At 43.7% G+C, this 14225-nt stretch overlaps 2 protein-coding genes across 2 annotated transcripts; both read left to right on the top strand.

The window, feature by feature from the left end:
• Positions 1 to 3053: 3053 nt before the first annotated feature.
• On the top strand, positions 3054 to 4769 carry LOC140488976 (ferritin, higher subunit-like). Its single transcript, XM_072588205.1, has 4 exons — positions 3054 to 3158; positions 3879 to 4025; positions 4214 to 4339; positions 4608 to 4769. The coding sequence occupies exons 1-4, from the start codon at positions 3054 to 3056 to the stop codon at positions 4761 to 4763; spliced, it is 534 nt and encodes a 177-aa protein (XP_072444306.1). The 3' UTR covers positions 4764 to 4769.
• A 5128-nt stretch (positions 4770 to 9897) lies between these two features.
• LOC140489081 (ferritin heavy chain, oocyte isoform-like) lies at positions 9898 to 12598 on the top strand. The gene is made up of 4 exons (XM_072588321.1): positions 9898 to 9999; positions 11720 to 11866; positions 12008 to 12133; positions 12443 to 12598. Exons 1-4 carry the CDS (start codon positions 9898 to 9900, stop codon positions 12596 to 12598), a joined length of 531 nt encoding a protein of 176 aa, XP_072444422.1.
• The last annotated feature ends 1627 nt before the right edge of the window (positions 12599 to 14225 follow it).

Below are 14225 nucleotides of genomic sequence, written 5' to 3'. Positions count from 1 at the left end.
TCAAATGTGTTCATTGCTTTTTCCCGTGTTGACCCTGTTAGCAGTTTCTGCATTTGGCAGAACACAAGCAACCCCTCCAGTGTTCTATAGGAGTGTAATTTTCTTCCCCCTCAGGAGTAGAGGTGAAAATGACAGGGCATAAGGTTAGGGAGAGATGTAGAGGCCAGAGGGTGCAGTCTCTGGAATGGACTGCTTAGAGATAGTAGTGGAGGGGAAAAATAACTCATTTTGAACACTGCAATAACTACATGGATAAGTATGGTGACGTATACCCCAAATGGGAGTAGATTAATTGAGAAATGGGTGGCATGGACAAGATGCTTATAGCTTTGGAAGTGCATCAACAGTTACAGATCTGCAACTTCTATAAGAGGCTGTCTTCATAGCAGACAATGCTGCTTTGTACTAGTAACAATCGTGGACTCGTCAGGGCTTGTAGGAAAGGGACCCATTACAACAGTTCCAGACTGGGCTGGGTGTGAACTCACTTGACTGGAATAGACTTCCTGAGAACTTGTGACCTCATTGGTCACTCTGAGCTCAGTGTAAGGTCTCTGGATTCAAAGCACCAAAACATGCTCCACTCAATCAAATCGGACTATAATTACAGTCTCCTTTTGTGAGGGAGCCAGTTAATATAGGGCAACTGTGCTCATTAAATAACATCCTTCAGTTCTTGTCCAGTAAAGATACTAGGAAGAGGAATTCCAAAAAGAAGGTTCCTTGTATATTTAAGGAAATAATCCAGATCACGGAGCTGAATATTCCCTTCTTGCCCCCAAAATATTCTCCAACCATTTCTGTTAGCAGCAATCAGTTGACAACTAACAACTTGTAAATCTTCACTGATTGTAGCCAAATGATTTAATCTTTATACATTCTGCTCCATCTGGTTGTATCATTACCCCTCTAAATGGGTGCCAACCTGGTTGATATTGAAGTTGTAATTACCCATTGTTTATGTTGGTCTCAGGTGTTTGAAAAATGCCACATGATTCATAAAATTTCAACCTTCAGTCATCCATCTTAGAATCCCTACAGTGTGAAAGTAAGCCATTCAGCCCATTGAATTCACACTGACCCCTAGAAGAGCATCTTATCCATACACCCCTTCTTACCTTAGCTCTGTAATCCCTCATTTCCCATGGCTAACCCAGCTACCTGCACATCCCTGGACGCTAGGGACAATTTCCCCATCGACAATGCAACATAACCTGCACATCCTTGGACTGTGGGAGGAAACTGGAGCACCCAGAGGAAACCCACGCAGACACAGGGAGAATGTGTAAACTCCACACAGTTGCTTCAGGGTAGAACCTTGGGTCCCTGGTGCTGTGAGGCAGCAGTGCTAACCAATGAGTCACTGTGCCGCTCAATGCCTTTGTGAAACAATAAAAATGCAAATACATTGCAACATCTTTGTTTTCACACCCATCCCCATTCTCACTTTTCACAATCACTCCGTCCCATCAGTCAGTCCCAGTGGATAGGAGCAGAGGGAGCTTATTCAGTCCATTGGGTCTGTCTGCCACCCAATAAGATTCTCGCTGATCTGATAATCCTCATCTCTATATCCTTGGTTGTCTCCATAAACTGTGATCATTACAAACTTAAAAACCTATCCCAACCCATCCTTAACAGCCCTCTGCAAGAAAGAATTCCATAGATTCAGAAGGGATTGGGAGAAATTTCTCCTTATCTGTCTTCAACGGGTGATGTTTTACTCTGAGATGATGCTCTCTGGTCCTGGTCACTCTCACAAGGGGAACCACCATCTCTGCATCCACCCTGTCAACCTCCCAAAGACACACATGTTATAGGTAATGTCTTTTCTCATTATTCTGACCCACTCAACTGCTCTTCATGAGAGAGTCCTTCCATAGGATCAGCCTAGTGAACCTTCTCTGGACTGCCTCCAACACTTCTTTAGATCAGGGGTCAAACCTGTTCCCAGTACTCCACCTGTGGTCTGGCTCGAGTCAACAGTGTGGTGCTGGAAAAGCACAGCAGGTCAGGCAGCATCAGAGGAGGAGAATCAACGTTTCGAGCATAAGCCCTTCAATCAGGCTTCATCAAGCCCTTCAGAAGCCTTTTTGGGATTTTGCCCAAAACATCTATTCATCTGCTCCTCAGATGCTGCCTGGCCTGGTGTGTTTTTCTAGCATCACACTCTCGACTCTGATCTCCAGCATCTGCAGTCCTCACTTTCTCCTGTGGTCTGACTACAGCCTTGTGCAGTTATAGCAAGATGCTCCTCATTTTATACTCCATTCCCTTTGAAATACTTGCCACCAGTCCATCTGACTTGCCTCTTACCTGCTGCACTTGAAGGCAGCATATCATCAGAGTCTCCAGTGGCTACCTGGGTGTCCATTGAGTGGACATGTGATGTCCATCAGTTGGACAAAGCCCCCACTGAATATTCATTGCATCTCAGATCCTTTTTGACCAGACCAGGTGTCAACACCCAGACACATTTTCTGTTCGTGTGCATCAATTGTGTCTGTTGGTGGTATCTCTGCCCAGAGGCACCAGCCTGTCACATAACCAACGGTCCCAGATGTGAATCAGTCACTCTGTTTGATGCACCTGAAACAAAAGTTAATCCAAGGGAACACATCTCATCACTTCATCCAGAACTGATCCCATCTGTAACGGAACCAGATGTCATTGTGTGAAACCTCAGAGACACTGTACCATAAAGCAGAAGAACCAGTTTAGGTCAGATTGTTCAAATTCATTCTTATCTATTCATAGACAAACAGAAAGTTAGGAGCTTGTTCAGGATCTATTAATCTATAAGCAATGACCTCACGATTGATTCCCAAATCTCTGATTGGTTCTGGGTTATGGCCCCTCACCAAACCCCTCCTCTTTTGTTCATTGATGCTTATATGCATGGTGATTCCTGATAGGCTATTGGGGATCATCAATCATCATTGGTGCTGCCACTTCCTGTTGGGTGCAGGCTGTCCCAGAAGGATAAATAGAAGAGCTTGTGGGAGAGAGGTTTAGTTCTACAGTTGTTTAGGTGATTGTGTGTGGTATTAGTGATGATGGCCTCCCAAGTGTGTCAGAACTACCACAAGGACTGTGAGGATGCTGTCAATAAGCAGATCAACTTGGAGCTCTATTCCTCCTATGTTTACCTCTCCATGGTGAGGCTGGTTCTCCCTGTCTCTGTGTTTGAAGAAGTTGGAGTTTCTCCAGTTTGATGAAATTGCTTTATGCCATACTCTATTACTGGGAGAGAAGCCATTTTGAGTAGTGAAGGATTTTTTGTTGAAGTTAACATTGAGCAATGCCTGCTCTGTGCAGCAGCTGTCTTCTGTGGGGGTTTAATGCTGGACTAGATCAGCTACTTCCTATGTCACTAAACCACACAACAAGGTTAACTGGCCAGTAACTTTATACAGTGGTTATTATTAGGTGACCATAGCTGGTGCAATGTTGTATGTGTCCTCACTAATGGTTATTGTCTTGAGCTGAAGATAGCAGTGTGGGTCTAATATATTTTTTTTTCTTGGATACTAGAATGTGTAGTCAGGAACAATGTCCACTACAGAAAGAAACATTGGTCAGTTTCTGACAGTAAACTGTCTCCTTGATGCCTGTTCTCTTGGAGTCAGTTCCACTGTCCACAGAAATGGAGTGGCAAGAAATCCCTTATCCTGAGGGCAAGGGGTGGTATATTCTAACAATTTCAATCTAAAAATTAATCTTTAAACATTTTGCTTGTCTAAGAGCTACCTGGCCATCAAGCTTTTAAATAACAACAATCTTAACTTTTTTTGGTTTTTAACTTTTGAAACAAAATTGCATATTATGGTTTTAAATGTGATTATGGCTTGTTTTACACTTTTTATTTTCCCCTCCAGTTCTGTTACTTTGACCGGGATGATGTTGCCCTGCGTCACTTTGCTGAGTTCTTCAAGGAGCAGTCCCATGAGGAATGGGAACACGCTGAGAAACTGATGGCATTCCAGAATAAACGTGGAGGCCGAATCCTCCTGCAGGATGTCAAGGTTGGGTTTAATTTGTTTCTATTCTACTCTGTTAGAAACAACTTTGCTTAATATGGATTTGAAGTGGCTTAACCCAATTGGTTTATACTTGTGCCTTGTTAAGACCTCTTCTTTCTTGTGACCACCTTTTTTACTGGATTGGACACCACTTGTAAGAAAGTGACCACCATGTTTTTCCCTTCCTCCAGAAGCCAGAGCAGGATGAGTGGGGCAATGGTCTGGAGGCAATGCAGAGAGCTCTACAGATGGAGAAGGATGTGAACCAGAGTCTGCTGGATCTGCACAAATTCTCCTCTGGCCACACTGACCCTCATGTGAGTTCCTGATGTATTTATGTCTGGGCTCTTCTCTTAAATGGAGAAGACATTTTGGTCCTTTAGCCTCTGTCTATGTAAATGGTGGTGAGTGCAGTATGGGAGTGGACCACGCTTCTGGTGTAGCCCAGATCTGAGCACTTTCTCAAGGCTCTTCAGCAATCTGTCACATCCCTTAACTGTCCACTCTCCATATTGAGGGGAATATCATTCTTGGAGAACAGTCAAGTTGATCTTGACATAATCAGATTTCCTCTTTCCCTTCCAGCTGTGTGACTTCCTGGAGAGGCACTACTTGGATGAGCAAGTGAAGATGATCAAGAAGCTGGGAGATCACATCACCAACCTGAAGAGACTGGGAGCCCCTGAGAATGGCCTGGGAGAGTACCTGTTTGACAGGCTCACCCTGGGGGAGAGTGACTGAACTGACTGCAGGGAGCAAGTTGTCTTTTTTTTCTACGAATGTGATCTGTAGAATCTGAAGCTGTAGAAGTAGCTCACTGTCCTGGGCTTGATTATGGAATGTACCAACTGTAAATAAACTGCTCATTGTTGGATTGGTTTTTGCTGACTAGTCGGTCAAACTGTGTATACAGGTCTAAGCTGTGACTTGCTATCAGAGGATCTCTTGATCCAGATCAGTAATTAAATCCAGTCCCAATTATTTCATCTGACACCAAATATGTGGTGTGGGTATAAGACCAAGTACAGAGCTGAGTTTATAGAGTACATATTTTCTCCAGTACAGTGGGAGACTCGTACTACCAGAGTCTGATCATCAAGAGATGTTTTACAAATTTCTTCCTACGTAGACAAGTACAAGGACCAGTGCCACCAGCAATATATTTGCGAACACTATCCAGCCATCGCTAGTTAGATTACAGCCTCAGCTGTTTTGGTTTTTCAAATCCACAACCACCTTCCCCCCCCATTCCTCACATCCTCAATTAGAGTAGGTTTCATAGTAAGTTTTCTCTGAAATCACAACTGTCTTAAACTTGCTGGTTTCTTGGAAGCAAAGCTTGGAGGCTTATCTCTATAGCTAATTAAGCTGTGCTTGAAGTGTTGAGGATATTGGCTTGTCAATATTATGATCTAAGCTACAGAATTCTTTTTTTTGTCTACTTCAGTTTTCCAGGTTTATGTAATCTGAAAACTTGGTGAATCTGTGGAATGTCACAGTCGTCTTAACGTGTGATAGACCTCAGCCCTCTCTCCAATCCACAATTACTACATTAGACTCAATGGGGAAGTTTAACCCTACACAGTGAGAACCTGCAAGAGTGGCTGCTTGGACAATGCTGAACACAGCCAGAATGTTGACTATTTGAAATAAACTCCTGCTCTTTCTAAGCCTCTCTATAACCTAGACAGGTACTCCCCAACAGCAGCCAGGTTAAGATATTGGCAGGAGTGGAGTCTGTGGAACTGTGCTCCATTAATCAGTTTAGATGGGGCATTGTGAATTCAACGTGGACTGAAGTAAATGCTTCACCTTCACCCTCCTCCATATCCAAATAGTTTTCTCTTCAGTCAGTTTGCCAAACCAATAGTAGGTGTTTCCCATGATGTTACTTTTGTATTTAGGTGCTTTGCAGTACTTCATCACCAGATGTACCTTCCACCTTACACTTATCCCCATTTCTTTCACCATCCTGTATACGTGGCTGGAGATGCTGACGGCAGTTAGCCGCTGTCTAAGGCAGTGAAGGTGATGACCTAGTGACATCAGCATGAGACCCAGGTGGGGGCTGTGTTCATTTCCAGCCATTGCAGCTGGTGCAATTTGTATTCAGTAAAAATCTGGAATCTTTTTTAATTCTATGAATGAGATCTATAGAATCTGAAGCTTGTAGAAGTAGCTCACTGTCCTGGGCTTGATCATGGAATGTACCAACTGTAAATAAACTGCTCATTGTTGGATTGGTTTGTTGACTACTGGGTCAAACTGTGTATACAGGTCAGTGCTGAGACTTGCTGTCAGAGGATGTCTTGATTCAGATCACTAGTTAATCCCTGTCTCTATTTAAGTTCCACCCCCACAGCAAATATTATGTGGTGTGGGTATAAGACCAAGTACAGACCTGGGTTTAATGGAGTAAATGTTTTCCCCAGGACAGTGGGAGATGGGCACTCTACCAGATTGTGATCTTCAAGAGGAGTTTTACCAACTCCTTCCTGACCAGCTCTGTGCATCGGCCATTGCAGCTGGGAATAACTTTCCTAACACTATCTGACCATCACAAGTTAGATTAAAGCATCAGCTTTTGTGGTTTTTTTAATGAAAAACCAGCTTTTCCACTTCTTGCATTACTAATTAGAGCAAATTTTAGTAAGGTTTTTGCCTCTGAAGTTGCACCTGTATTAAACTTGCTGATGTTCTTCAGCCTCTAGCCCTTGCTTATCTATGTAGCTCATTAAGCTGTGTGAGAAGAGTTGAGGATACTGTCCTGCCAATATTATGGCCTAATCTGTAAGGTTGGAATTTGTTTTGTCCACTTCAGACCCTTCCTGGTTTCAGTTCTCCAAAATCTAGAGAGGAACCAGAAAGCTTTGTGAATCAATAGAATGTTGCAGTAGCCTTAACAGGTGATAGACCTAGGCCATCTCTCACTGCATTGGACTCACTGGGGAAGTTTAACCCTGCACACAGTCAGTGAGGAACATCCAAGGGTGATGGCGCTTAGATAATGCTGAACTATGCTATAAGGTTCATTATTTCAAACAAACTCTTTCTAAACCTCTGTAGAACATAGACAGTTAACATTCAACATCAGCCAGGTTAACATTGTGGTGTGAGAGGAGTCTGTGGAACTGTGCTCCATTAACCAATTTGGAGGGGGCAGTGAGTGAATTCAATGCACAAAAGGAAGTAATGAGGACAGAGGTACATGCTTCAGCTTCACCCTCCTCCACATCCAAATATTCTCTTCAGTCAGTTTGGCAAGCCAATAGTAGGTGTTTCCCATCACGTTCTCTTTGTATTTAGGTGCTTTGCAGTACTTGATCACTAGATGTACCTTCCACCTATCTCCCTTTCTTTCATCATCCTGTATATGTGGATTGAAATGCTGACTGTCGTTATCCAGTGTCAAAGGCAGGAAAGGTGATGAACTAGTACCATTAGCATGAGACCTGGTGTGGTGGGGGGTTTCAAATCCAGCTATTGCAGCTGGTACAATTTGTATTCAATAAACATCTGGAATCCTGTCTAAAGAGGACCATGGAACTGTTAGGAGAAAGTGAGGAATGCAGAAGTGGGGGATCGGAGTCAGAAAGTGTGGTGCTGGAAAAGCACAGCAGGTCAGGCAGCATCTGAGGAGCCGGAGAACATTACAGCGCAGTATAGGCCCATCGGCCCTCAAGTCGACGTTTCGGGTATCAGCCTTTCATCCTGATGGAGGGCTCATACCACAAACATCAATTCCCCAGCTCCTCGAATGCTGCCTGACCTGCTGTGTTTTTCCAGCACCACGTTCTGTGACCATGAAGCTGTTGTCCATTGTCAGGGAGAATCCCGACCTGGTACACAAATGCTCTTCAGGGAAAGAAATCTGCTGTCCTTACCTGAGCTGGCCTACACGGGACTCCAGACTCACCTACAGCAATATGATAGGCTCTAGGGATGGGGTAAATGCTGGCCTGGCCATTACCCACATCCCATAGAATAGAATATTAGGATTTTGGTGGGAATGGCAATGAAACGAAATAGCAATATCCTTGTAACTCTCAAACATATTTACAGTCCTATTTCATCTCTGTCATTGTGAAGAAAATCATCTGTAGGAGTTTGTTTTTCACCACCTTGATTTTGTTTTGAATCTATCCCCAACACTACTCCCAACTAAATTGGGGATACTAAATTCAACGTCATTTTAGATAAAGGATCAGTCAATAGTTACCCCTAGAGCCAGTACCAAAAGGCATTTTTCAAAATCTCTATTGATCATTGAGTGACCATGTGATGTCTATCCATTTGGATAAGGTCTTTGTGACCGCTGGATATCAATACGTTTTGGATTGTTTTTGACCAGAATAAATACATGAATATAGTTTCTGGTCAGACACTTCAACTGAGCCCACAGAGGTGTCTCAGTGAGATGTTATTGGTGGCTCCAGATGTGATTCAAAGCCACTCTGTCAGGCTTATCTAACACTGCGTTTAACCAAAGGGAACACATCTCCACCTCACCTTGGACTTCAACCACTTCAATAAAACAAAAAGCAAAATCCTGCAGAACATGGAAATCTGGAACCACAGCAGAAATTGCTGAAGAATCTCAGCAGAGCTGCCAGCTTGTTTGGAGAAAGAAACAGAGTTAATAATTTTAGTCACATTTTGACTCAGTCTTTGGACTCAACATTAACTCGATGCTTCCTTCCACAGATTCTGCCAGACCCATGTAGACTCTCCGAGGGAGAATCTAACCATTACCCCATGACATTCAACAACATTACTGTGACTCAATCCTCCACAATCAATCTCCTGGGATTACCATTGCCCAGAATATGAACGGGACTGTTCAGATAAATTCAGTGAGGCTAGGGATCCTGCAGCAAGTAACTAATCGCTGACTCCCAATAGCCTGTCTCCCACCTTCAAAACACAACTCAGGAGTGAGATGCAATACTCCCTACTTACCTGAATGAGTGCATCTCCAACAACAAACAAGAAGCTCAATACCATCCAGGACAAAAGCAGCCCACTTGATTAGCAACACATCCACAAATATTTACTCCCCCTTCCACTGACACTCAGTGGCAGCTGTGTGTACTATCCACGAGATGTACGAGAGTAATTCTCTCAGGGTCCTGAGTCTGCACCTTCCAAACACACGACCGATACCATATATAAGGACAAGGAAGTTCCCTCCAAGTCACTCACCATCCTGACTTGGAAATACACTGATGTTTCTTCAGTGTCACTGGGTCAAAATCCTGGATCCCCCTCCCCAACAGTCCTGTGGGTGTAGCTAAGTCAATTGACTGCTTAGGTTCAAGAAGGCAGTTCACCATCACCTTCAGAAGGGCCACCAGGGACAGGCAATAAATGTTGGACAAGCTCGCGATGCCCATGTCCCTTTAATAAATGAACATTTGAAATTTGGTCCAATTTGAAGCCAACAAAAATAAATACTTAGCATTTAATTTGTCTGGTCAAATTCTGGGACACATTCAAATGTTTAGTAAAGGTGGAGAGAAGGTTAATATCGTGTTTCCAACGCCTAGAGACTTCATTTATCATTCAATTACATCCAGCTCATTTGGAGTTTGCACAGAATGTATTACTCCAAGAGCAATGATATCATTAAATTTCATCTCTCAAACCTGTCTATCTTCCAGATCTCTGATTGGTTCTGGGTCTCTGCTCCTCCCTCAATGTTGTGTTCATTGGTGCCTGGATTGATTGGAAATTCCTGAGCGGCTGTCAGGGATTGTCAATCTTCATTGGTGCTGCCATGCCCTGGTTGAGTGCAAGGTGTCCCAGGAGGATAAATACAACAATTGGGTGAGGGGAGGAAGATTAGTTTTAGTGATAGTGAGTAGGGATAGTGAAGATGGCCTCCCAAGTGTGTCAGAACTACCACAAGGACTGTGAGGATGCTGTTAACAAGCAGATCAACCTGGAGCTCTATTCCTCCTATGTTTATCTCTCCATGGTGAGGCTTGTGGACTTGAGACTGAAACCTGAAGAGTTGGACTTTTGTTGATTTAATGTATTGGTAAAATGGATTGTGCAATGTTCTGGTGATTTTAAACATGGAATAACTTTTGAGTGAACAACTCCTACAGCAGCTGCTCTCTATGGTTATTTAAGGTGTAGTGTGGGTTTTTTGTGGTACAGTGGTAGTGTTCCTGCCTATGAACCTAGAGGCCTAGGTTCTAGTACTACCTACTCCAGAGGTGTATCTGAATGTTGCTGAGTTATATTTGGGTTTTTTGTATCAAACCATGGCCCTACTTATTGCCAGAAGGTCACCCTCTAGTGTCACTGCTGTAGTCTGGCAGATCCTCCTCAGTATTGTTCCCTCCCTTTTGGATGTTAAGCTCTCAACCTTCTGATGTTGAGACTTCATTCACAGCAATGATCACTGTTTTCATTAGTGGAATGGAAAATGTGTATAATAACTTGCTCAATGGTATTTGACAGTATCTCAACTGCTTGTTCTGGAATCAATTGGAGGACCTTTTGTTCCTTTCCCTGATGCAGTCCAGTCGGTGGTAATGTTTGAAAGAGTATCTGGCAGTAAACCCTACCATGTCAGACAGTCTCTCTCCATGATGGGCCAGATACTGGAGAGATCTACCCTGTTATGGAAAATCTCTTCTTCTAAGGAGTGTAGGGCACTTTGGTTCAATCCATTGAAAGGAGGATGTATTACATACTCAGACACAAGCTAAACCTAAATTCTTGGCATGAAACCTAATGTTTAGCTTCAATGAAGCTCAGCTGAAGAACCCGAACTGTATCTAGCTTGATCTCATGGGGTACAGGGAGAAGTAGCCATTTGGATACTGAACTGGATCACAGTTAGACAGGTTGGTGGAGGGTTGTTTTTCAAACTGGAGGCCTGTGACCAGTGGAGTGCCACAAGGATTGGTGCTGGGTCCACTATTTTTCGTTTGTATAAATAATTTGGATGAGCATACAAGACGTATGGTTAGTACGTTTGCAGATGACTTGAAAATTGGAGGTGTAGTTGACAGCAAAGAGGGTTACCTCAGCCTACAACAGGATCTGGACCAAATGGGCTGCTAAGTGGCAGATGGAGTTTAATTCAGATCAATGTGGTGCTGCATTTTGGGAAAGCAAATCTCAGCAGGACTTAGTCACTTAATGGTAATGTCCTAGGGAGTGTTGCTGAACAGAGACCTTGGAGTGCAGGTTCATAGCTCCTTGAAAGTGAGTTGCAGGTAACTAGGATAGTGAAGAAGGCATTTGGTCTCCTTTCATTTATTGGTCAGAGTACAGGAGTTGGAGGGTCATGCTGTGGCTGTACAGGACATGGGTTAGGCCACTGTTGGAATATTGTGTGCAATTCTGGTCTCCTTCCCATCGGGAAAGATGATCTGAAACTTGAAAGGGTTCAGAAAAGATTTACAAGGATGTTGCCAGGGTTGGAGAATTTGAGCTGTAGGGAGAGGCTGAGCAGCGAGGACTGTTTTCCCTGGAGTGTCGGAGGCTGAGGGGTGACCTCAGGTTTACAAAATTGAGGGGCATGGACAGGATAAACAGGCCAAGTCACTTCCCTGGGGTCGGAGTCCAGAACTAGAGGGCTGTTACAAAATTGCCTGACTATTTGAAAACTATTTCAATTGAAAATCTAGAATTGCTTTTGGAGCTTGAGATGACACTTGATTTTTCTCTCCTTCCCCCAGTCCTCTTACTTTGACCGGGATGATGTTGCCCTGCGTCACTTTGCTGAGTTCTTCAAGGAGCAGTCCCATGAGGAACAGGAACACGCTGAGAAACTGATGGAATTACAGAATAAACGTGGAGGCCAAGTCCTCCTGCAGGATGTCAAGGTTTGGTGTTTATTGTAGATGGACAGTAATTCTGATTAAAATGCTTCATATCAGCATCTATGGTCTTTATGGTAACACTGATACCACACTTCTCTAAATTTTGTGTAGAATGTGAAGCCCTGACCTTTCTCTCCCCTCCAGAAGCCAGAGCAGGATGAGTGGGGCAATGGTCTGGAGGCAATGCAGAGAGCTCTGCAGATGGAGAAGGATGTGAACCAGAGTCTGCTGGATCTGCACAAACTCTCCTCTGGCCACACTGACCCTCATGTGAGTTCTTGATATTTTTAACATTTTGCTTCTCACTTTAATAAATGGAATGACAAATCAAAAATCAATCCCACTCCTGCTCTCACTCTCTCCTTCTCGTGGAGGGTGTTGTATGGGAGTGGACCAAACTCCCCTCTGTTGAAGCTTCTGGTGTTGCCAAGATCTGAACTCTTTAGAGGCTCTTCAGCAGTTTGTGACATCACTTAACTGTCCACACTCGTGTATTAATGGGAATATTTTTCTTCTTGGGGGTGGGATGGGAAGGTGCATTTGATCTTGACCTAATCAGTTCCCCTCTTTCCCTTTCAGCTGTGTGACTTCCTGGAGAGACACTACTTGGATGAGCAAGTGAAGATGATCAAGAAGCTGGGAGATCACATCACCAACCTGAAGAGACTGGGAGCCCCTGAGAATGGCCTGGGAGAGTACCTGTTTGACAGGTTCACCCTGGGGGAGAGTGACTGAACTGACTGCAGGGAGGAAGTCTTCATTTTTATTCTATGAATGTGATCTATAGAATCTGAAGCTGTAGAAGTAGCTCACTGTCCTGGACTTGATCATGGAATGTACCAACTGTAACTAAACTGCTCATTGTTGGATTGGTTTTTACAGACTAGTAGGTCAATCTGTGTATACAGGTCTAAGCTGTGACTTGCTATCAGAGGATCTCTTGATCCAGATCAGTAATTAAATCCAGTCCAAGTTACTTCATCTGACACCAAATATGTGGTGTGGGTATAAGACCAAGTACAGAGCTGAGTTTATGGAGTACATGTTTTCTCCAGTACAGTGGGAGACTGGCACTACCAGATTCTGATCATCAAGAGATATTTTACAAACATCTTCCTGAGTAGACAAGTACGAGGACCAGTGCCACCAGGAATATATTTGCTAACATTGTCCAACCATCACTAGTTAGATTACAACCTCAGCTGTTTCAGTTTTTTCAAATCCACAACCACCTTCCCCCATTCCTCACATCCTCAATTAGAGCAAATTTCACAGTAAATTCTTTCTGAAATCACAACTGTCTTAAACTTGCTGGTTTTCTTCGAAGCTTATCTCTATGGCTCATTAACCTGTGCTTGAAGTGTTGAGGATATTGGCCTGTTAATATTATGATCTAAGCTGTAATGTTGGAATTTTTTGTCTACTTCAGAGCTTTCCAGGTTCAGGTAATCTGAAAACTTGGTGAATCTGTGGAATGTCCCAGTAGTCTTAACGTGTGATAAACCTCTGCCCTCTCTCCAATCCACAATTACTGCATTAGACTCACTGGGGAAGTTTAACCCTGCACAGTGAGAACCTGCAAGAGTGGCTGCTTGGACAATGCTGAACACAGCCAGAATGTTGACTATTTGAAATAAACTCCTGCTCTTTCTAAGCCTCTCTATAACCTAGACAGGTACTCCCCAACAGCAGTCAGGTTAAGATATTGGCAGGAGTGGAGTCTGTGGAACTGTGCTCCATTAATCAGTTTAGACGGGGCATTGTGAATTCAACGTGGACTGAAGTAAATGCTTCACCTTCACCCTCCTCCATATCCAAATAGTTTTCTCTTCAGTCAGTTCGGCAAACCAATAGTAGGTGTTTCCCATGATGTTACTTTTGTATTGAGGTGCTTTGCAGTACTTCATCACCAGATGTACCTTCCACCTTACACTTATCCCCATTTCTTTCACCATCCTGTATACGTGGATGGAGATGCTGACGGCAGTTAGCCGCTGTCTAAGGCAGTGAAGGTGATGACCTAGAGACATCGGCATGAGACCCAGGTGGGGCCTGTGTTCATTTCCAGCTATTGCAGCTGGTGCAATTTGTATTCAGTAAAAATCTGGAATCTCGTTTGAAGAAGACCATGAAGCTGTTAGGAAAAAGTGAGGGATGCAGATGCTGGGGATCAGAGTCAAAACGTGTGGTGTTGGAAAAGCACAGCAGGTCAGGCAGCATCTGAGGAGCAGGAGAACATTACAGCGCAGTATAGGCCCATCAGCCCTGGAGTCGACATTTCGGGTATCAGCCTTTCATCCTGATGGAGGGCTCATACCCCAAACATCAATTCCCCTTCTCCTTGGATGCTGTCTGACCTGCT

This window comes from Chiloscyllium punctatum, chromosome 18 (assembly GCF_047496795.1).
Source record: "Chiloscyllium punctatum isolate Juve2018m chromosome 18, sChiPun1.3, whole genome shotgun sequence".
NCBI lineage: Eukaryota > Metazoa > Chordata > Chondrichthyes > Orectolobiformes > Hemiscylliidae > Chiloscyllium > Chiloscyllium punctatum.
Note: the sequence above shows the minus strand (reverse complement) of the source record. Positions and strands in the feature narration are given on the sequence as shown.